The sequence below is a fragment of the Lissotriton helveticus genome, chromosome 1_1 (assembly GCF_964261635.1).
Source record: "Lissotriton helveticus chromosome 1_1, aLisHel1.1, whole genome shotgun sequence".
NCBI lineage: Eukaryota > Metazoa > Chordata > Amphibia > Caudata > Salamandridae > Lissotriton > Lissotriton helveticus.
The window spans coordinates 1,931,073,315-1,931,095,526 of NC_136057.1; the positions used below are offsets into that span (position 1 = coordinate 1,931,073,315).

The 22,212-nt window shown below is 46.5% G+C and overlaps 1 protein-coding gene across 1 annotated transcript in view; it reads right to left on the reverse strand.

Moving 5' to 3' along the window:
- Window positions 1-18,661, reverse strand: part of CACNA1E (calcium voltage-gated channel subunit alpha1 E) — a 1,292,345-nt gene extending 1,273,684 nt beyond the window's left edge. The window contains exon 1 of the mRNA XM_078643465.1: window positions 18,561-18,661. Within this exon, the coding sequence (XP_078499591.1) occupies window positions 18,561-18,653 (93 nt within the window). The 5' untranslated portion in view covers window positions 18,654-18,661. The remainder of the gene's footprint in view (window positions 1-18,560) is intronic.
- Window positions 18,662-22,212: the final 3,551 nt, after the last annotated feature.

The window sequence follows — 22,212 nt, forward strand, 5'->3', positions numbered from 1 at the left end:
GGGATGGAAAGTCTTGTCCTTTCTAGGTATTGCAGTAGCGATCATATTCAGCTGCTGCCTCTGTATACAATGTGGCCCTGCGATTTGCGGCATTTGTGCTACCTCTTGTATTCCTAGTCCCAAGCCCCGTTCTAAATCCCGTTCCAAGAAAATTCGAGACGAGCAAATGATACTGTATGAAATGATAGATGGTATCATGAATATTGATGTTTCCTGATGGAAACGTAGTGACAAGGAGGGAATGTGGAAAAGTAAATTTTGCCATGTTCTGTGTCCCTACGCGTCCTCCATCATATGTTATGTGTGCATGATTAATATGCATATGTATTCCCCATGTTCGATTAAAGACGCAATTACAGTTGTGTCCATCTCTAGTATGTCAGTTTCCAGTTCTCGTGAATACTACGAATATCAGGCCTATGTAAAGCTACGTTGCCACGTTTCTCAGTGTGCACGTTATTTCATTGTAAAGTTCCCGTTTCTAGGCCTCAAAAGGGCCTGGACACCAGATTCAGCTTCTGTCTCCTGAGCCTCGCTGAGGAGCGATACAGCCCCCACCTGTGTTCCTGACCCTTCACTTACTTCCTGCCTTGCAGTGCCCGGTTCAGCCTGGCTCTGCCTCTGAGTCTGCCAAGAGTATGTTATGATTCCAGTTATCAGTTCAGTCCTCCTTCTCTGCATTCCTAAAGCTACTGAACTGCATCAATAGTTACCATCATAGTCTAGCCTTTACGTCTCCATGTTAGAGAAATACTGTATTAATGATCATTTAATATTCTTCATCACGCACTACATGTAGAATAATGCATGCTCCAGTCTTAGAGTCTGTTCGCCTTTACCCCGATAACTTTTGGATTCTATCAACATGTTCTCTAAACATCAGATACTAGATACTGCTTAGGTACATGTCGCCCTGACTCTCCAGACTTCAGTCTCTGCTCCTAGCACAGAGTTCGTAGCCCCCAGCTTCTTCTAGTAACACGTCATTGCCAGTTTGCGCGCACCATTAGGTCAGAGGTCCCGGCTCCTTAGGTAGCCTCCTCCATGTTTCCGCCCCATTCATGAAATATTCTGTTACGTTTGCATCACATGTCTATGTATACGCCTCTGTTACACCTACTTTCACCCTTATCTTTCGCGACTGCTATTGACCACACCCACTGCTCCGCCTATCGTATGTATTGTAATGCAACTGTTTTAGTATATATGATCGTGTATTGTTATTAAATGTTAGCGCGCGCTCATCCCAGATCCAGCCCCGGCAGCTGCCGGGCTCTGCCATCCTATTCCTATGCAGGTTGTCCTGTTCCTGTCCTTTATGCTGTAATAAACCTGCAAACTCCTACTACCTCGAATCTTGACTCTTATTTATTGAGCTATCTGTTATTGCTATGCCTAGACAAAAATAGATCCGGTATTATTTATTTATATACCACAGTGCACATGCTCCTAGTGACACAAATACACTAGAAACACAATCAGTTAGATGCAATTTGTGATAGGTGCTCAAAAGGGAGAACAACCACCACTGCTTCTTCTGTAGGAACAAGTCTAAATCATAAATTATATCTCACCTACTCCCAAAATAATCCAAAGCAGGGTTCTGTTGCAAGTATTCCAACAACAGATTTTATTTCCATATAGCATTTTAGAAGTCTATACCAATGTGTGTTGCGTGTCTGTTTAAAGTGCGCCGGAAGACTTCATCAGGGCTAGCATCAATTTTTTCATACTATCCCTACCAATTTCATCCACATAATTGTGTACTGGATTTATCTTACAAAGTGAATGCCACTTTCACCAGAATCCCTGTGTATGATAACACAGAAGGGGATCAAAGACAAATATACAAAAATTCCCTTAGTGGCTAAATATAAGTTGTTGACTGCCAACATCGTTGCTAATTCTCCTCAAAGCCTCAAGGGTGCAGAATGGTGTGTGGTGTGTAGATGTGAAGGTTAAAAAAATGAAAAGGGAGATATGAAGTGGAGAAAAAAGCACATGTAACAATTAAAGCAAGATTTCCATTAATATATGTTAAGGTGGGTATATTCTAAACCATATTTCCAAAATACAGTATCGACCATTTTCATCTCAACTAAATCATTTTAGTTTCTTGTCCTAAAATAACTATCTCTTTCAGTATTCAAGTATACATGGCACTCACCTTAACATGTGTGATTTTTTTGGGAAGGTAACATTCTTTATCAAGTTGAAATTGGTAGAGATAGTGTACAATAATTGATGCTAGTCCTGATGGAGTCTGCTGGTGTACCTACAGCATAGATGAATCATGTGTTGGTCCAAGGCATCTGAAACTCTATATGGAAATGAAGGCTGTTGGTGGGATACTTACAATGGAACCCTGCTTTGGATTATTTTGGGAGTGCTTGAAATCTCGTTGATGGATGTAAGGTAACTAGGGGGCCAATCACGATGCCATCGAAGCTGCTAAAGGGACCGCCCGCAGTAGTTGCGGCGGTCCCACCATATCAATTATGATGCACCCGCCAGTGTGGCGGGCGCATCCTGTATATTTTACATTGCGGCGAGCGGTGCTGCAAGCAGCACCCACCGCAATGTAAAATATACATGTTGAGCTTTCACATGCACAACGTGACAGGCACCGCGCGGTGCCTGTCACATTGTACATGTAAAAGCAGGGGGGTACCATAGGTACCCCCCATGTGCACCCCACACCCTGGGGGCCTGCGCTGGACCACCAACAGCAGGAACCGGCAGCCTTTCCATGGCGGCAATGCAGCATGGAAAGGCTGATCACGGCCTGCATCATAATATGGATGGCAGTGTCTTCCAGACACCGCCACCATATTAAACCACTTTTTCTGCTGGTCGACTCGTCGACCGGCGGAAAAGCGGCGGACGGTCTTTCCGTCCGCCGCGGAACCCCCAGCCATCATGATATGGCGGGGGGTCTTTGTAGTGATGATGGCGGCGGATCTCCCCCGCCGGGCCGGCGGTGACCACCGCCAGCCCTGCGGGGGCGATCCGCCCGCCATCGTGATCGACCCCTAGGTGTCCAAGTTTTGAAGGGTCAGTCCCTTTTATTGATCATCTGACCCATCGGATTTCACTGAATTCCTCATTTGTCGTGGTTTTTAGAGATGGGCAACTTAACAAGCTTTTTTGAGTTCTAGTGCAGGATAAGGTCCCAGATTTTTTAGAAACCAATTTAATTAACACTTAGATATTAAGTGCAATAGTTGCATTTAATGTATTACCTTTAGTGCCTTTGTGTATGTGTTTCTCACATTGGTGAGCGCTGTCCTAAGTCATTCTGGGCTTCTTAGTCAACGCCAAATTGGAGTCCTACTTCCATTTTTGTGAAATGTCCCAGCTTTTGGTTTTAAAAATCTGGTCAACCTACTGGATGGCAATATTTATCCTCATAAAGTTCCCTTTTTGGGCATGCCAGAAGAAATGAGGCAGCAAGAGAAGATTGGAGTGAAAGAATACTCAAGCCTTGAAAGACTGAGATACCTTTGCTGTCTGGAAGGGCGATTACGGTCTTGCCAAGGCCTTCCCTTTTCATACTGCTGCAGGATTTTCTCAGTGCAGGGATCAAACAAATTCATATCGTCAAGCGGCTGATCAATTACTTTCTCATGGGTGTCAGGGTTAAGGCCTGAAGACAACAGCCACTCCCACCTCCACATGGAAAGATCCATTTTGATTGTCAGGGTGGTGCCATCAAGTGGGTCCCAAAACACAAGCAGATTGTGCTTAGTCGATTCTTTGCCCATGGTAAACAATAACTTTTACTCCTTTGAGGACAGTTTGGGAGCATAAATCACAGCAGTTGCACTAGGTCTACAGGTACACATAGGAGTGCATTTAGTTTAGCTTGCATGGATAAGAGCAACCAGCTGATTGACACATATTTCTGTAGTAGAAACATTGTATGTTTTTGTCCAGGTGAGAGGATGCAGCTTTGCTCTCCAGGGAAGTCTCCATCAACACGATGACAGAGATGAGTGGTTCCCAAAGACACAAACTGTGATGTTGTTAAGAGAATGATAACTATTGTCCTGAGACTTGTAATTGGATGATTAGAAGTGTGGCATCTTCTAAACGTCCCTACCCGCTTGAGAAATTAGGGTTGTAGTTTAGATCCGAGTCAGGAAAAAACAAGGGGACTGTTTTTTGAAGGACTAGGTCCTCAAACCTCAGGGGCTTCAATGGAATCACCAGTAGTTGCAGACAGATGTGGAACCACTCTGTTCACTAGATTATTTGTGTACCTCTAGAGCATGGGTACTCACAAACATTTTCTGAGGGGCCACAAAGTTTGGTCTGTAGTGTGACAGACGGCCAAATTCATGGCAACAGGGTGGCGGTTTGGTGGGGGAACAGGGCAGGGGTGATCGTAGTAGAAGCGGAGCATGTAAATCTAGTGGCTGTAGTGTACAAAGGAAACAAGAACATCTGGGCTCAATCCCAACTTCCCCACTTCACCAAATTGTGTGATCCTAGACAATTGTTTTATTCAACTTTCCCTCGTTTTTCGTCATTATCTCATATAAGAGGACCATGAAAAACATGAAGATGAGCACTGTATAAAATGTTCTCATGTGTCTGATTTAGTAAACTATAATGTTGTTCATGTATAATAGCAAACCAGGCTGCCGAAAGGGCGCACATAACAGCTGACTCACCTCTTAGTTCACTATTGGCATTGTTGTCAGGGTTGGGGGAAGCATGACTGTTTCTAAATGCATATTTGAAAACAATGGTGCACATGCATCAAAATAGACAATAGCGATTCTTTAATTGCGATTTTTGAAGAATCGCCATTAAAGAATTGCTGTTGCCTATGCATGTAGGAATCGCAAAAAGATTTGCGATTCCTACAGAATTCCCTAATTGCGACTCGCAAATTGTGAGTCGCAATTAAGGAATTGATTCCCATTCATTCCTATAGGCCTATAGGCCCATAGGAATGAATGGGAATTGCATGCACAATTTGCGGGTTTCCAATAGGTACTCACAAATTGCGCATGCATTTTCAAGGGTGCCAAAAGGACACCCTGTTGCACCCCTGAATTACAATTCATCCACATGTTGCGCACACACATGCCCCAAGGGCATGTGTGTGGTGTGTGTAACATAGGACTTCGAAAAATGTACTTTAATGCATTTTTCAAGGAAATCACAAATTACCATCAACTTTAGATTGACGGTAATTTGCGATAGATAATTGCAAAATCACAATTTTTGTTTTGTTTAATGCATTGCATTTAAGGAATCGCAATTTGTGATTCCTTAAATGCAATCGCAATTTAAGTAATCACAAATTTTGCGATTCTTGAAATTGCGATTTTTGCATTTGGGATGATGCATCCCAAATGCAAAAATACCGGTCGCAAAGGGTCTGCCCTTTTGCGAACGTTTTTTATGTTGATGCGTGTGGCCCTATCACTTTCAATAAAAATACTACTCAATGCAATGCACTGATATAATCTGATGTATTATGGTGAAACGGTACTGCCTATTAGAATTTTAGAATTAAAAAGAGTCTTTATCATATTGTATTCGTTTTCTGAAAAATATTCTAAAAGATAAAATGAAGGTGTTCCCAAAATTAATCAGTACAGGACACCCTAGTTACTTCCTTCTTTAACTTCAATTAACCTTTAAATAAATGCTTGCCAGTTTATTAAATATGTTTTTAATATTGGTACTGAGTCGAGTCAACAGCAGCCCAGTGCTCCTGTTGAGGAGGGGGCCGCATGTAGAGGTCAGATGGGCCGCTTGCGCCCCGGGCTGTATCACTGCTCTAGAGGATGCACAGGGAAAACCCATTCTCCGTGGTGATGTCAAGCCTTCTGTGAAATAGTAAATGTGGAGACATCTGCAGATGGAGAGGTAGAACAGCCAAGGTTCTAAAGTGAAGATTCCCTGAGGGTGGTTAAAGAGTAGCTAAACTGAGGCTGTTCAAAGAGAATAAATGGTGTTTATAGAAAAGCATAGGATGCTAAAGTCCGGAGATGTGGAAGATGAGTCAGAGGTCAATAATTAGCCGGAAAAAGGGAAGTGTCTGGAAGAAGCTAAACTCAGGATAGGAGTTAGGCTGAACTGACAGCTGGAGTAAGGAAAGGGGATCAAGGGGTACAATAATGGAGGAGTCAAAAGTACTCGTTCAAGGAACCTCGGGGCAGATTTACAAGCCCCTTGTGCCTCTTTTACGCCGCAGTGCAGGGCGGCGCAAAGCCAGCGCCATGCTTCGGGGTATTGACAACGTGACGCATCTGGGAGATGCATCACGTTGTAAAGCCCTGTGCCACATGTAGGCGTTCTGGCGCAGGGTGGGAGTTCCGGTGCAGGAACGCCTCCTAAAAGTGGCTGAGTGAAATCTACAAGATTTCACTCAGTCACTTTTCGGGCCATGCTGCGTCAAAACCCTGCGCCTGCCTGAAGCAGGCGTAAGGATTGATGCAGCAGGTTAGAGATAGGGCACCCCTGAGCTTTGCTGGAGCTGCCTGGCGCTTGCGACGCAACTCCAGCAATGCGCCGCATTTCCACCGGGGATGCGTCACACATCTGCCCATCCGAACGCCACAGTGCGCTGCATTGTAAATGTGTCGCATCAGTGGTGGCGCACGGGTGGGCAGATGCTTCGCAACTCTACTGGCGCATCCCTGCTGATTAACAGAGATGCGCCAGAAGTTGTAAATCTGCCCCCGAGCTTTTGTTGCCACAGAGGATCACTATTGTGAAGCAATGTGAGGAGGGTTCACTTGCTTCTGTGCAACGTTGTGCAGGAGAACAAGCAATGTAGTTTACACCGAGATATTCCTCCATGACGTGTGTTTGGCTAAAAGTCTTGTAAGACATACACTTTGCTTAGTCACAGCTCTTTCACTAGTACTGTAGAATCAAAATAAACTTCCTGGAAGATGTAGCATTGGGTCCATTGAGGCATTATTGACGACACTTCACCACTGCCTGATGACTCCAGCAATCCCAAGCCCCTAGGCTCCTTGGGTGCAAGTAGGGGAACGATCGATAAACGCTCAATCGACCCCAACTCTAAGGGCTGAGATACAGCCACAGAATTCAACTTCTGAGCCCTAGGGGACATCTACTCTTTCCCTGGCATCTCCTATGTCCATATGACAGCCATGGACCTCCAATTTCTAACAAAAGGTCATTATAAGCTGACGTTAGTCAGCCGGAGGGGCTCCCCTGCCCTCCACCTTTTTAGTCAAGGCATTCAGGAACAAAAAATCAGACCTGGGAATGAATACATGCATGGAAATAAATCCAACATGAGGGAAGCAGAACGAGGGAGAGAATCGTGACCATTGAAGATGCTATAAAATGGTGGCTATCTGGAAGTAAATGCTTCCAGAAGAGTTGGGATATACTTATTTTAGTGGAAATATAAAAGTGAAACACCAATGTGCAAGAAAAATAGAAATGGGAGTGCATACATGCACTGGGAAAGGGACATGACCACATATCAATATGCGTTTGTGTCCCCATATGATGTACAAACATGTATGGTACCAGATGAGCAAGCCTCTGTTGAAGCAATGGAAGCAGTTTATGCTCTTGTGAATGGCTGGTTGGTATCAGCCAATCAACGGGGTTTGTGTCTGTTTCTTTTGGCGATGATTATTGTCCAGTTCTCGTGGTGAACTGCAATGAAGATAAGCAGGCATTCGCCTTCATTTGTGGGTTGTACAGACTCTCTCACCTTGATGACCCTAAGGCTGTCCACCATTAATCACTTCTAGTCTTTACCGAATTCTCTTTTATTTTGCTCTTCTTGGGTGGCAAAAGAGGAGTCCCAATAGCGATACTCACCGTGTTGTCTGATCCAGGATGAAGTCGACAACAGACTGATAATTCTGCATCTACAACGTCCATATTTATAAACTCAGTGGCGGATAAGCCCACCCCCCTAGATGGGCACCAGCTGCAGTAGGTCTGCGACCGCTTTGAAAGGATATCCTAACAAGTATATGTAGATGTGCAAATGTACACAGTCTCAAACAAGCATTGGCATAGCCAATAGGTCTCGCCTTTGGGACCTTATAAGTGTTTAGTTATCCAGCACAATATCCTTGGTGCAACAACATCAACTGTTGCATGGCTGAACACTTATAAGGTCCCAAAGGCGAGACCTATTGGCTATACCAATGCTTGTTTCATCAGTTCTCACCTCTCGCATTCTCTTTTTAACTTAAGCATGTAACAAGGTTGTCATATTAAGTCCATCTTTCATCCAAGGCCTTCCTGGTCCGATGGTAGCCCTAACTTTTGATTCATAATACGTTTATGGTGCAGCTTGACAAACAGATGTACTTAACAAATTCCATTAATGGAGTGCCCATTCTTTACCACCGCCCAAACCGGCACAGCCAAGGATACCGGTTTTCTTCTAACTTTTGCCTCAAGGTGGTCGAGTGTCAGACTCGGGTCTTTCTGCCACAAGCTCAGTTAATAAGGCTTGGGTGACTTACATGATGTCGCAATGCTGCATTCAACCAGGACAAAAGCCAGATCAAAACCCTTCTCGCTTGGCTGTGGGTAATCAAGGGCTGCAAGATGGCCAATGGTCCTCCCAGTTCTGGCCCAATGCATGTATTAGGACATTTTATATATACATTTTATATGATGAATTGACCTGGTCCAACTAATGCTCGTCCTCACTGTTTTGTATTGTGCAAAGCATCCTGTGTACTGAAAGGTCGTCCAGTGTCGTGGTCCGAGCTTCTAGCCAGGGCCTTTTGTCTAGGGGTGGGCGTTTAACTGCGCTCCGTTGGAGGAGTACACAGAGTTTTAGCGCACAAAAAGAACTCTGCCAATCTCCAAGGAGCAGAGTTTACTGGTGCCGCCTCCCAACCTAATGCCGCATGTCTGCTGCCACCCACTGTCCAGGCCGGGAGGCAGATGTTGCTTCTAGTTCTAAGCTTCGATATTCGTATGTGTTTTTTCCCTCTCTAATGCAGAAATGCATTCATCCTGCTGCAGCTTCATTTAGACCTCAAAGTGCATGCGAGTCACTTTCTGTGCAAACATGCATTATTTGTAAGTGGAAGCCTTCTCTGTGCACTTGCTTCCACGGCGTCTTCATGCTTTCGAGTGTGGCCTCCTGATTACTATAGGCCACACATTATAAGGCACGGACTTCTGCAGATGCTGCAATGAAACTGACGAGTAATCAGGGACGACGCGTTTTGCCTGGGTTAGTTTTGCCTGGGTTAGTGGCTCGTTAGGCACCTGATGGCCAGCATTATCTATTCTGCAACAGTTGCTTTAAAAAAAAATAAGCCAGGGTGACGGCGCCACGCATTTGCTAGGGCAGTCCTCCCTTTTCAGCACCTGTTCTGGGCTCCAGCAAATTTCAGAACATTTAGTACAGACCCAGTTTTCCGAGAGCCCTTTGCACGTGCCGTAGTGCAGAATGAATTAGCAGCCGCTAGCAGTGTGTGTAAAAGGTGCAATGGATTGCCCGCCCACTGTCTGCGTTCTCTCTGACGATGAGCGCTGTCAATCAAGCCACCGTGGGCCCCTGGGCGATGCCAAATTACAGCCGTGCATTTCTGTGAGAGAAATGTCTCGGTTTTTGGTTCTCAGAACCTGCGCCTCCTCACACTAGCCCTGCGCCGACTCCGACAATACTGGGGATCAAAGGAGAGGTCGGAACCAGAACAGACAGACGGAAAGGTTAAAACACAAAGTAAAAGAAACCGGCTCTTTGGACTACTGCATGAGACCGGAGGACGCGGCACCCAAGTGCACAACTGAGCGAACAGCTGCGCTGACCGGATCAGCCGGGCTCGGATAAGAGTGCATTAAGCAGGAGCCGCGGAGTTCATTTGACTTGTCAACTTAACCCTTGCAGTCCCCCTCCCCCCAGGCACGGCGCCAGCAGAGGCGCGGCTCCTTACGTCAGAGCTGGAATGACGTGGTCACGGCATGGAAGAGGAACCGGGGAGTCCCCTAGCTGACGAGCCTTCGGTTTCTGATGTTACAATGACGTAAAAGCAGTCCTGCCAAGTATCACGCATTTGGCGTGACGCTAACGCATTTCAGTGTGGTGTTCCCGCATCACCGCACTGAAATGCATGGTCACGCATTTTTACTCTAACCTGACAGAGCTGAAAGTGGCTGCATTAACCTACGCCAGATGCTAGCGCATGCTCCAGCTCCCCTGACACAAGTGTGCTGTGGCCCGGCCCGGGTAAAGCAGACTTCGCTTGGCTGCAGGCTCAGTGTGTAGCAGTTAAAGATTCGACGTCATGTGCACTGCTCTCAGTGCTACAATGTTATATTTGATGTGCCCTGGAGATCCGGGCCCTGCCTGCCACCTAGCTGCCGCAGTTTAAATATATAGGGCATTGTGCGTGGCGCCGTGTGGGGACGCGACGTCACGTCCTACAGACAGGGTGCGCGCAGGGCGTTACATACATTTTGTAAAGACATTTGAGGTGGAGGCCGGCTCCTCAATGGTTAGCGGGTGGCGCTGGAATGGGGCTCGGCTGCCCAGCAAGCTGATCCGGGCCGGGCCGGGCCGCCCGCACTGTGGGGCGAAATAATATTTAACGATGGATTAAAACTCACGGGTGTAATTCCCGTACTTTCATGGTAGCTGAGAATGCATGACTCGACTGAGAACGGTGGGTGCAACTGAACAGAATTGTCGCTCTACTAGCCTCACAAAGTGCGCTATGGCGCAAGTGGGGAGCGGCGGCTGTAGTTTAAATAAAATAGTGGCTACAGGGAGTGGCAATGGCAGCGGTGCGCTGCTGACACCATGACCGTGGGTCTCGACCGGTGGATCAGTTGAACTCCGGCGTCCGCACGGACTGTGGCAGCCTGTGGAGTTCTTCCCCAGCAGTACACCAGCCCTTCCTGTAATCATGCCGGGCCAGTGCTTGCTGAGGTGGGAGTTTTTGCAGCGAGGTGCGGCCTGCACAATTAACGTTACTGAAGTCTACTCATAAAGTAAGTTGTGCCTCAGTCAGCGAGGTATTTCTCTTTTCAGTGTACAGTACTTTACATTTTATTAATAGCGCTAGTGCGCCAACAGCGCTGCCGATCCTATTACTTCACGTGGTCAGTACCTCCTATTCTGTGTAGGTGTAGTTGCTCTGTGACAGCCTGTAAGTGAAAACAAATATGTGAAGGAGCCCCCCTGTTCATCTGGGCAGTGTGCGGGCTCAGCATTACTTACATTATGTTATGAAAGTTAGACTGTTGCAGAGGGCGGCCTGCTTTGAAATTGTTCAGCAGTCACACTAGCACATTTAAATTGATTCCAACCCCTCGTTATGCACATGCTCTGACTGACTGCATCTACTCTCCATGACGGCGTTTTTGTATACAGGTTTACATTTTATTTTCAACAGGCTGTTTTACAAATATTGACTTTGCTGAAATTTACAGAAGCGTCCTTTTGTTAGTAGTGGTATGGCAATGACTGTCAATGAGTGGTGCAGATCTGAGTCCTCGTTGTGGTTAACAGTAGGATCAGCTTAAAAGGGGCACTAGATGCTTTAGTTTTCTGGTGCTTTCCAGCAGTTTTTACATCTTCTTCAAGTGTCTTGTTTCTCAAATGGGTTGTAATTGCAGATATTTATATGTTTTCCTAGTCTTCATTGCTTGATTTTGCTTGCAAAAAGTGTCACTCATATTCGTTGGAATGTCACTCCTAATTGAACTGAAATTATTTAAATGTCACACTTGGCAATCTCAAACCTTGGCAGCTATGTAAAAGTGGCCTACACTGCTCCCAGAAGAAGGGGTGCGAGTGCGACAGCATTTTTGTTTTTAAGTCCGTCCTCTGTGACTGTTTAGCCCGGTGAGTTTGGGAGGGGGGGAGTGTGCGTGCGTGCGTGCGTCTGTCTGTGCGTGTGTTGTGTGCGCCTGCGTGTGTGCCTGCCTGTGCCTGCGTGTGTGCCTGCCTGTGTGCCTGCCTGCGTGTGTGCCTGCCTGTGCCTGCGTGTGTGCCTGCCTGTGTGTGTGCGTACCTGCCTGTGCTTGCGTGTGCATGTGTGCATGTGTTGTGAACAGCCGGCCGGGATCGGAGCGCGTGACCTGATCCGATCCCGGCCGGCTGCGTGCTCGTGACAGTCTGTTGTCTCTGCCTAGTCCTTGAACGGGAAAAGGACTGAAATGATAACAATAGATCGCTTTGCGACAGCAGGGGCTTTCGCCCCTGCATTCGCAGGCGCGACCTAAAAAGGGCGATGACACCCTTTTAATCGGATAGTATCTCTCTGCTCTATAAGGGGGCAGCATGCACTGCTGCTCGTTACTCTTCCATTTAGAGCAGCACTGATCTTACACCAGGAGGGGTGGTATCCAATTATAGCTTCATTTTGAGTTTGAATGGCCTGGTACCTATCAAGGTGGATTGGTGCATTGGTATGGCCTGAGATCTATTCTGAGTATACCATGGTGTCCATGCTCCCCAAGTCTCCTAGTGATGTGTGTAACATATCAATCGACTCTCCCTGACCTGTCATCAGGTAAGTAATTATTATTATTTTTTTTAATATTTTTATTTGCATGAGGTAAGTAATTTTTTATCACAGTTTATTTGAGTGTCAAATTACACACGGCGGCATCACAGCTGCAGTGAAGACGTCATCTGTACATTTGTCAATGCCAGGAATCTCTTGTGCACAAGATCACCTCCGTAGTGCAATAGAAAAGACTGTTGTGAACGCTTCTTCCTCATGTGGTAAAGGTTGGGTAATTCTGAAGATGTACTGTCCACAGGTTTCATCTGGAGATCTTGGACGTGGTTGAAACGTGTGGCATAAAGGACAGAAGGGCAATGTGGTGCAGCACCACGGATACCATGCCACGACTTCTGTTTATAGCTTTGGATTTTGAAACAAGCACCTTTGCATATATAGTTAATAACGTAGCACATCATTACCACTCACTAGGTCTGGGTGGAGTTCTCAGAGTTCCGCGTGAACTAAAAACTGAGCCGCGCTACACAGAGTTCCGCATGCGTCGGAGTGTGTTAGGTCATGCCGTTTGCACTGATTTTTAGCACTGGGTGTTTGTCCCGCTCTGGAAAATCAGCATGAACGGCACCATGCGCAGCGCAAGATAGTTCCTCAACGCTAACGGAAGGTTTCTCAACACAAGCAGTTGCGGCCATCTGCGATGGACCTCATTGAGAAATCTCACTGGAAGGTGGTCTGGAGTGAGATTTTCCTCAGTCATTGGCGAGCGAGGAAAAAACTCCACTCCGCTCTAGCAGTGCAAAGTTTTTCAGAACTCCGCAGGCTACGCAGAGTGGGAAAAACTCTGCAAACTCTGCAAGCGTAGTGGAATTTCACACCCAGGCCTACCACTCACCAGCTGAGGCGACTCATGGAATGAGGTTCTGGGTAATCATGTCTAGATAACATCTGTGTTGCCATGGAGGATGACCAACTACTGCTGAAGGCATTTAGCAATGTGGGAAATGCAGAACAGAACCCCTTATTATCTACTTTGGTTCACCTGTCGAGTGCGTGAACCTCAATTTATATACTATGCTGCGCTACATCTGACTTTATGAGGCAATATCACAAAGGGGACAAGGTGGCTCTTTTCCACAAGTCACGAGGTGGAAACTAGTCACAGCTAGTTCATCAAGTCATCCTTGGGAGGAGATGGGAGGGGAGGGGAGGGGAGGGAGGGAAGGGAAGGGAAGGGAGGGAGGGAGGGAGGGAGGGAGGGAGGGAGGGAGGGAGGGAGGAAGGAAGGAAGGAAGGAAGGAAGGCAGGCAGGCAGGCAGGCAGGAAGGAAGGAAGTTGACTTGCTAAGAAGATTTTAACTTTTCATCATGAAAAATGAATTTCAATAAATGGGAGATCCCAAGAAAGAAAGACAAAGGGATGGACGAAGAGTGGGAGGTCGGAGGTGCAGAGAGGGTAATGTGAGAACAGGTGTGGCGAGGTGGTTCCTGGCAGAAAGATGTGCAGCGAACGTTGTGAAATGGGCAGCGATGCAGAGGAAGGTAGTGCGAGAGCACATTTAAAGAGAGTAAGATAACAGATATGCCGAGAATATGATGAGAAGACAGTGGTGCACAGGATGTAGTGGTGGGAGAGAGGTGCAGAAGATGGTAGGAGAAGGTTAGTGAGAGGATAGATTTGCAGAGACAAGAAGTGTGAGGCAGAGGTGGGGAGAAGGGTGGTTTGTGGAGATAGGTGCTGACAAAATCAGTGAAAGTAAAATGGTACAAAGAAGATAAGTGAGAGGACAGAAGTGCAGAGAGGAGTAGTGTGAGGAACAGGTGTCCAAATAAGGTTAGTGAGAGGACTGAGGTGCAGAGAAGCGCAGTGTAAGAACAGCGGTGCATAGGATATTTGTGAGAGGGCAGAGGTGTAAAGAATGCAATGAGAGGGCAGAGGTGCAGCGAAGGGTAGTGAAAGGATAGCGGTGTGGAGAAGGGTAGTGAAAGGATAGAGGTGCGGAGATGGGTAGTGAAAGGATAGCGGTGTGGAGATGGGTAGTGAAAGGATAGAGGTGCGGGGAAGGGTAGTGAAAGGATAGAGATGCAGAGAAGGGTAGTGGAAGGATAGCGGTGTGGAGAAGGGTAGTGAAAGGATAGAGGTGCGGAGATGGGTAGTGAAAGGATAGAGGTGCGGGGAAGGGTAGTGAAAGGATAGAGATGCAGAGAAGGGTAGTGGAAGGATAGCGGTGTGGAGAAGGGTAGTGAAAGGATAGAGGTGCGGAGAAGGGTAGTGAAAGGATAGAGGTGCGGAGAAGGGAAGTGAAAGGATAGAAAAGCAGAGAACGGTAGTGAAAGGATAGCGGTGTGGAGATGGGTAGTGAAAGGATAGAGGTGCGGGGAAGGGTAGTGAAAGGATAGAGATGCAGAGAAGGGTAGTGGAAGGATAGCGGTGTGGAGAAGGGTAGTGAAAGGATAGAGGTGCGGAGAAGGGTAGTGAAAGGATAGAGGTGCGGAGAAAGGTAGTGAAAGGATAGAGGTGCGGGGAAGGGTAGTGAAAGGATAGAGATGCAGAGAAGGGTAGTGGAAGGATAGCGGTGTGGAGAAGGGTAGTGAAAGGATAGAGGTGCGGAGAAGGGTAGTGAAAGGATAGAGGTGCGGAGAAGGGTAGTGAAAGGATAGAGGTGCGGAGAAAGGTAGTGAAAGGATAGAGGTGCGGAGAAGGGAAGTGAAAGGATAGAAAAGCAGAGAACGGTAGTGAAAGGATAGCGGTGTGGAGATGGGTAGTGAAAGGATAGAGGTGCGGGGAAGGGTAGTGAAAGGATAGAGATGCAGAGAAGGGTAGTGGAAGGATAGCGGTGTGGAGAAGGGTAGTGAAAGGATAGAGGTGCGGAGAAGGGTAGTGAAAGGATAGAGGTGCGGAGAAAGGTAGTGAAAGGATAGAGGTGCGGAGAAGGGAAGTGAAAGGATAGAAATGCAGAGAAGGTATTGTAAGGATAGAGATGCAGAGAAGGCTAGTGAAACGATAGCGGTGTGGAGAAGGGTAGTGAAAGGATAGAGGTGCGGGGAAGGGTAGTGAAAGGATAGAGATGCAGAGAAGGGTAGTGGAAGGATAGCGGTGTGGAGAAGGGTAGTGAAAGGATAGAGATGCAGAGAAGGGTAGTGAAAGGATAGAGATGCAGAGAAGGGTAGTGGAAGGATAGCGGTGTGGAGAAGGGTAGTGAAAGGATAGAGGTGCAGAAAAGGGTAGTGAAAGGATAGAGGTGCAGAGAAGGGTAGTGGAAGGATAGCGGTGTGGAGAAGGGTAGTGAAAGGATAGCTGTGTGGAGAAGGGTAGTGAAAGGATAGAAATGCAGAGTAGGGTAGTGAAAGGATAGAGGTGCAGAGAAATGTAGTGAAAGGATAGAGATGCAGAGAAGGGTAGTGGAAGGATAGCGGTGTGGAGAAGGGTAGTGAAAGGATAGAGGTGCGGAGAAGGGTAGTGAAAGGATAGCGGTGTGGACGAGGGTAGTGAAAGGATAGAGGTGCGGAGAAGGGTAGTGAAAGGATAGCGTTGTGGAGAAGGGTAGTGAAAGGATAGAGGTGCAGAAAAGGGTAGTGAAAGGATAGAGGTGCAGAGAAGGGTAGTGAAAGGATAGCTGTGTGGAGAAGGGTAGTGAAAGGATAGAAATGCAGAGTAGGGTAGTGAAAGGATAGAGGTGCAGAGAAATGTAGTGAAAGGATAGAGATGCAGAGAAGGGTAGTGGAAGGATAGCGGTGTGGAGAAGGGTAGTGAAAGGATAGCGGTGCGGAGAAGGGTAGTGAAAGGATAGAAAAGCAGAGAACGGTAGTGAAAGGATAGCTGTGTGGAGAAGGGTAGTGAAAGGATAGCAGTGTGGAGAAGGGTAGTGAAAGGATAGAGGTGCGGGGAAGGGTAGTGAAAGGATAGAGATGCAGAGAAGGGTAGTGGAAGGATAGCGGTGTGGAGAAGGGTAGTGAAAGGATAGAGGTGCGGAGATGGGTAGTGAAAGGATAGAGGTGCGGGGAAGGGTAGTGAAAGGATAGAGATGCAGAGAAGGGTAGTGGAAGGATAGCGGTGTGGAGAAGGGTAGTGAAAGGATAGAGGTGCGGAGAAGGGTAGTGAAAGGATAGAGGTGCGGAGAAGGGAAGTGAAAGGATAGAAAAGCAGAGAACGGTAGTGAAAGGATAGCGGTGTGGAGATGGGTAGTGAAAGGATAGAGGTGCGGGGAAGGGTAGTGAAAGGATAGAGATGCAGAGAAGGGTAGTGGAAGGATAGCGGTGTGGAGAAGGGTAGTGAAAGGATAGAGGTGCGGAGAAGGGTAGTGAAAGGATAGAGGTGCGGAGAAAGGTAGTGAAAGGATAGAGGTGCGGGGAAGGGTAGTGAAAGGATAGAGATGCAGAGAAGGGTAGTGGAAGGATAGCGGTGTGGAGAAGGGTAGTGAAAGGATAGAGGTGCGGAGAAGGGTAGTGAAAGGATAGAGGTGCGGAGAAGGGTAGTGAAAGGATAGAGGTGCGGAGAAAGGTAGTGAAAGGATAGAGGTGCGGAGAAGGGAAGTGAAAGGATAGAAAAGCAGAGAACGGTAGTGAAAGGATAGCGGTGTGGAGATGGGTAGTGAAAGGATAGAGGTGCGGGGAAGGGTAGTGAAAGGATAGAGATGCAGAGAAGGGTAGTGGAAGGATAGCGGTGTGGAGAAGGGTAGTGAAAGGATAGAGGTGCGGAGAAGGGTAGTGAAAGGATAGAGGTGCGGAGAAAGGTAGTGAAAGGATAGAGGTGCGGAGAAGGGAAGTGAAAGGATAGAAATGCAGAGAAGGTATTGTAAGGATAGAGATGCAGAGAAGGCTAGTGAAAGGATAGCGGTGTGGAGAAGGGTAGTGAAAGGATAGAGGTGCGGGGAAGGGTAGTGAAAGGATAGAGATGCAGAGAAGGGTAGTGGAAGGATAGCGGTGTGGAGAAGGGTAGTGAAAGGATAGAGATGCAGAGAAGGGTAGTGAAAGGATAGAGATGCAGAGAAGGGTAGTGGAAGGATAGCGGTGTGGAGAAGGGTAGTGAAAGGATAGAGGTGCAGAAAAGGGTAGTGAAAGGATAGAGGTGCAGAGAAGGGTAGTGGAAGGATAGCGGTGTGGAGAAGGGTAGTGAAAGGATAGCTGTGTGGAGAAGGGTAGTGAAAGGATAGAAATGCAGAGTAGGGTAGTGAAAGGATAGAGGTGCAGAGAAATGTAGTGAAAGGATAGAGATGCAGAGAAGGGTAGTGGAAGGATAGCGGTGTGGAGAAGGGTAGTGAAAGGATAGAGGTGCGGAGAAGGGTAGTGAAAGGATAGCGGTGTGGACGAGGGTAGTGAAAGGATAGAGGTGCGGAGAAGGGTAGTGAAAGGATAGCGTTGTGGAGAAGGGTAGTGAAAGGATAGAGGTGCAGAAAAGGGTAGTGAAAGGATAGAGGTGCAGAGAAGGGTAGTGAAAGGATAGCTGTGTGGAGAAGGGTAGTGAAAGGATAGAAATGCAGAGTAGGGTAGTGAAAGGATAGAGGTGCAGAGAAATGTAGTGAAAGGATAGAGATGCAGAGAAGGGTAGTGGAAGGATAGCGGTGTGGAGAAGGGTAGTGAAAGGATAGCGGTGCGGAGAAGGGTAGTGAAAGGATAGAAAAGCAGAGAACGGTAGTGAAAGGATAGCTGTGTGGAGAAGGGTAGTGAAAGGATAGCAGTGTGGAGAAGGGTAGTGAAAGGATAGAGGTGCGGAGAAGGGTAGTGAAAGGATAGCGGTGTGGAGAAGGGTAGTAAAAGGATAGCGGTGTGGAGAAGGGTAGTGAAAGGATAGAGGTGCAGAGAAGGGTAGTGAAAGGATAGAGGTGCAGAGAAGGGTAGTGAAAGGATAGAGGTGCGGAGAAGGGTAGTGAAAGGATAGAGGTGCGGAGAAGGGTAGTGAAAGGATAGAAATACAGAGAAGGGTAGTGAAAGGATAGAGGTGTGGAGAAGGGTAGTGAAAGGATAGAAATACAGAGAAGGGTAGTGAAAGGATAGAAGTGTGGAGAAGGGTAGTGAAAGGATAGCTGTGCAGAGAAAGTATGAAAGGATAGAGGTGCGGAGAAGGTAGTGAACTGACAAAGCTGTGAGGAAAGAAGACAACACTTACCAGTCTCCTGGACATGGGGGTCTTGTCGTCTTCTGGGAGGTGCTGCTCCAGGGCCAGGACGATGCAGTTGGCGATGATGGTGGCCAGGATCATGTACTCAAAGGGAGTGGAGAGGAGGTTAAGGAAGACACACAGTGTGAAGTTATGCTCTGAAATCATCTCGTTGCCCCCATCTGAAGTGCTGCAATTGGTCAGGTCATCCATGGTTCATTCGCTTCCTCACGCTACTCCTGGACCCAGCAGCAGTGTATCCTGCTCACTTACCTAGAACCACACACTACTGCCATATATCCCTGCGCTGCTCCAAGACCCAACATCCTATGCACTTCCCTGGCAGAGCACTTCACTCTGCTCCTACTTCCAGCACCACACACTGCTCACAGATAGGGCACTTTACTCTTCTCCCTGAACCAGCACCACACACTGCTGACACACAGGGCACTTCACACTACTCCCAGATCCAGCACTTCACACACTGTTCTCTCTGACCCAGAAATAGCCCACTTACTTCTCCCTGGCCCAGCATTTCACCGCGCTACCAGACCTAGCAGCACACTGCCCCCTCACTCTGCTCTCTGCATCCTAGTACAATATCCTACATTTATTTAGATATAATTTTACTTATACAACGTTTTTATGAAGCACCCACTTGTCACCGTAGACGCTTCTGAGGTCCAATATAGTTTTAAAAAACCTTGAAATTATAAAAATATGTATAAAGTCCAACTGGATTTTAAGAAAAGCCCTATATTTAACCTTCCCGTATTGCATCGTCCACTCCCCCCCCCGCTTCCCCCCGGGATCTGAACCTTTGACATAATAACAAATATAACACATATTTCATTACAATATAATACAGTACAATTACATAATCTATAAAAACAGATAATAAAATACATTAAATACATTAAAATCAACGAAAACAATTCTCAGTTGCATTAACTATCCTTTACAAAGTGCAAGTATATAACAAGACCACTCCTTGTGGGCAAGGATTTCAGTAGTTCTACAATGATTTCATACTCGTATGGCACCTGAATATGGGACCCTAAAATCACTTCCAACATTATTAATGAATGTGCATCTTATACCCCAGGTGCAGTAAATACCTGTATATTAAAAAAAGACACACACTCAGTATTTTCGGATTGTGGTATGCACATTGCCTCTGTGTATCGTACCTGGGACAATTGCCGACACACCGGCCGGGACAATACACTTAGCCCTGGGTTTTGCAAAGAGGAGGCAGAAAAACAAAATGTATTCTACAGTTTCAGAGCAAGACAAGCAAGCAGGGCATAGGGGTGACATACCACTAACCTGCCGTCTATTTCTGAACTCATTCACTGGGAGAATGCCGAATCGAAGTTTCAGGAAAAGCAATCTAGCCAAAGGTGCCTCAACCTGGTCCACAAATTGTTCAAAAGCTGGAAAGCATTTTGCATCCATGAACCTCCCTGTAATGAGCTGTGTGTCATTGAGAGTAACCATTTCTTCTGGATAAAAGCGCAATATCTATCCTTCAGATGCAGGACCATCCCCCAGTGAGGTTTTCGACTGTACCCCATGCATCGTGCATGCCAAGATCATACAACTAGGTTGCAATGTGTGTTTGTCCATCTCTTTAATTTTCTGCCACAGCCTGTTTCACCGGGATCTGCAACTTACCCAACTAAAGCTGTAACCAATATAACAAGGGTTTCAGGGCAGCAATATTTACATTTCTCAGCCCTAAATCGAGTTGAACTGGAATAAATGGGGCACTTGTGGGCAAGGCCAATATTGGTTGCATAAATCTATTCTCTTTTAACTCAAAGGACCTGGTTTTGTCGTGACCCCATAATTTGGCCCCACACAAGGCTACATCTAATCCCTTGGCACGATAAATTACGAGACCCGGAGCAATGGGAAGAAAATTAGACTCATTTAATTGGTATCGCACTAATTGAAGTCTTGCATTGGGTTTTTCTGGAGAGGCTGATTTAGACTACCTTATAATAATTCGAGTCAGTTCTCTTCAATGGTTACTTGGCAGGAGTAGAAAGGACTAATCAAAAGGTTGTTTGGCCTTGACAATTTCATTGATTTGAGGAATGATGTTGAAGTTAGATTAAAAAACGACACCCATTTGTGAGCCCAGAATAGTTGGCCAGTCAATTGACTGTGATTTAAGGCCAGACCATCATCCAATTAGAACGTCAATCTTTGTGTAAAGTAAATAAAGGAAGCTCTCACTCATCCAGTGATTGCTATGTTCTAGGCACTGAGCAATATTCACATGTTCCTCTGCACTATTCTACAGGTAGATGTGAGCGCATATTTGAAACTGCACCAGATTTTTGTCAAGTTTTCATGTTATGAGAAACACGTGTATTGTAAAGGAGAGGAGAAGTGACAGACCCTTATGGGAAGCACATCTCCACCTTGCAAGGGCCTGATGCAGGAGATCCTCTTTGTATCTGCTGGCTTCGGTTATGGATGAAAGATTGAATCCAGCTGAGGGTCAGCACGGATCCCCCTGCCCAATCCTCAAGTCTCTGTAATTTGGTGCTGCGGTCCAGCATGACGTAGGCCTATCGAGAGGTCCAGGTGAATCTAGGTACAAACTCTCAGACACAGCACATCACATTTCTCGCAGAGACAAATCACGCTTGTTTCCAAATAATCCTCTGAGAATGGATACATATTTGCGTGGCGGCCCCTAGCACGGATTTGGCGGCCTCCGGCTCTGTTCTACTTCCAAACACCCTGACCCCCCCCCTCTTCACTGGCCTCCGCGCCTGCGTTCCTCCGGGGGTCCCCTACCTTCGCTCCCTGCCCAGGGCCGCAATGAGCCTAGAGACGCCCCTGCCACAGGTAGCACAATTCTAAATACTTTAACATTCATCACCTCCTCCGCTGCAGACAGGTACACCAGGCTACGAGAATAACCACACTCAATCTGTCCATTTTCTTTCTTCACGGTTCCTTTTACCCGATCATCACTTTCTACATTCTCACTGCTTTCTTTTTCTGCCACCTCGTCTCTGCGTCAATCTGCTTCCTCGTTAATTTTGCGTCCTTCCTCTTACTGAACCCTTCTCTTGGCTGTTCTACTTCGACTGCTTGTCTTCCACTTTTCTACATTTCAATCCCCTTAACTTTTATTCATTTCTGGTATTTCTACGATTTCGTTGTTGTGTCTTTTATCCCGTTTTTATCCTCTCTTTGCTTTCATCTCATTGCTCTCTCAGCTTCATTTGTTCTCTTTCCTCACTTCTCTCTTTTCTTCGTTCATTTCTTATTGATGTTCCTCTTCCCTTACTTTCTCGAATTTCATTATTTGTTTTATTCTTTTTGTTTTTCATTAATTCTACTCTTCCCTGTCTTACCTCACCTTGTGTGTCTTTTCCATCTGATTTTCTTCATTATCCATTCTATGTTATTTCGTTTCATACTATCATCTCTCTTTCCTTTGCCTCTCTGTTCCACCTTTCCCACTTCTTTACTTGACTGTCGTCTTCTTTCAATTAGTTCTCCGGTGATCACTTCATGCTCCTCTATTACCCCTTCTTTTTGCAATATTCCTATCCTCACCTTTCTTAACCTCTTCTTTTGTTAGAGTTTATTTCCTTTATCTTTCTTTCCTAGCTTTCTAATTTTCTTCATTTTC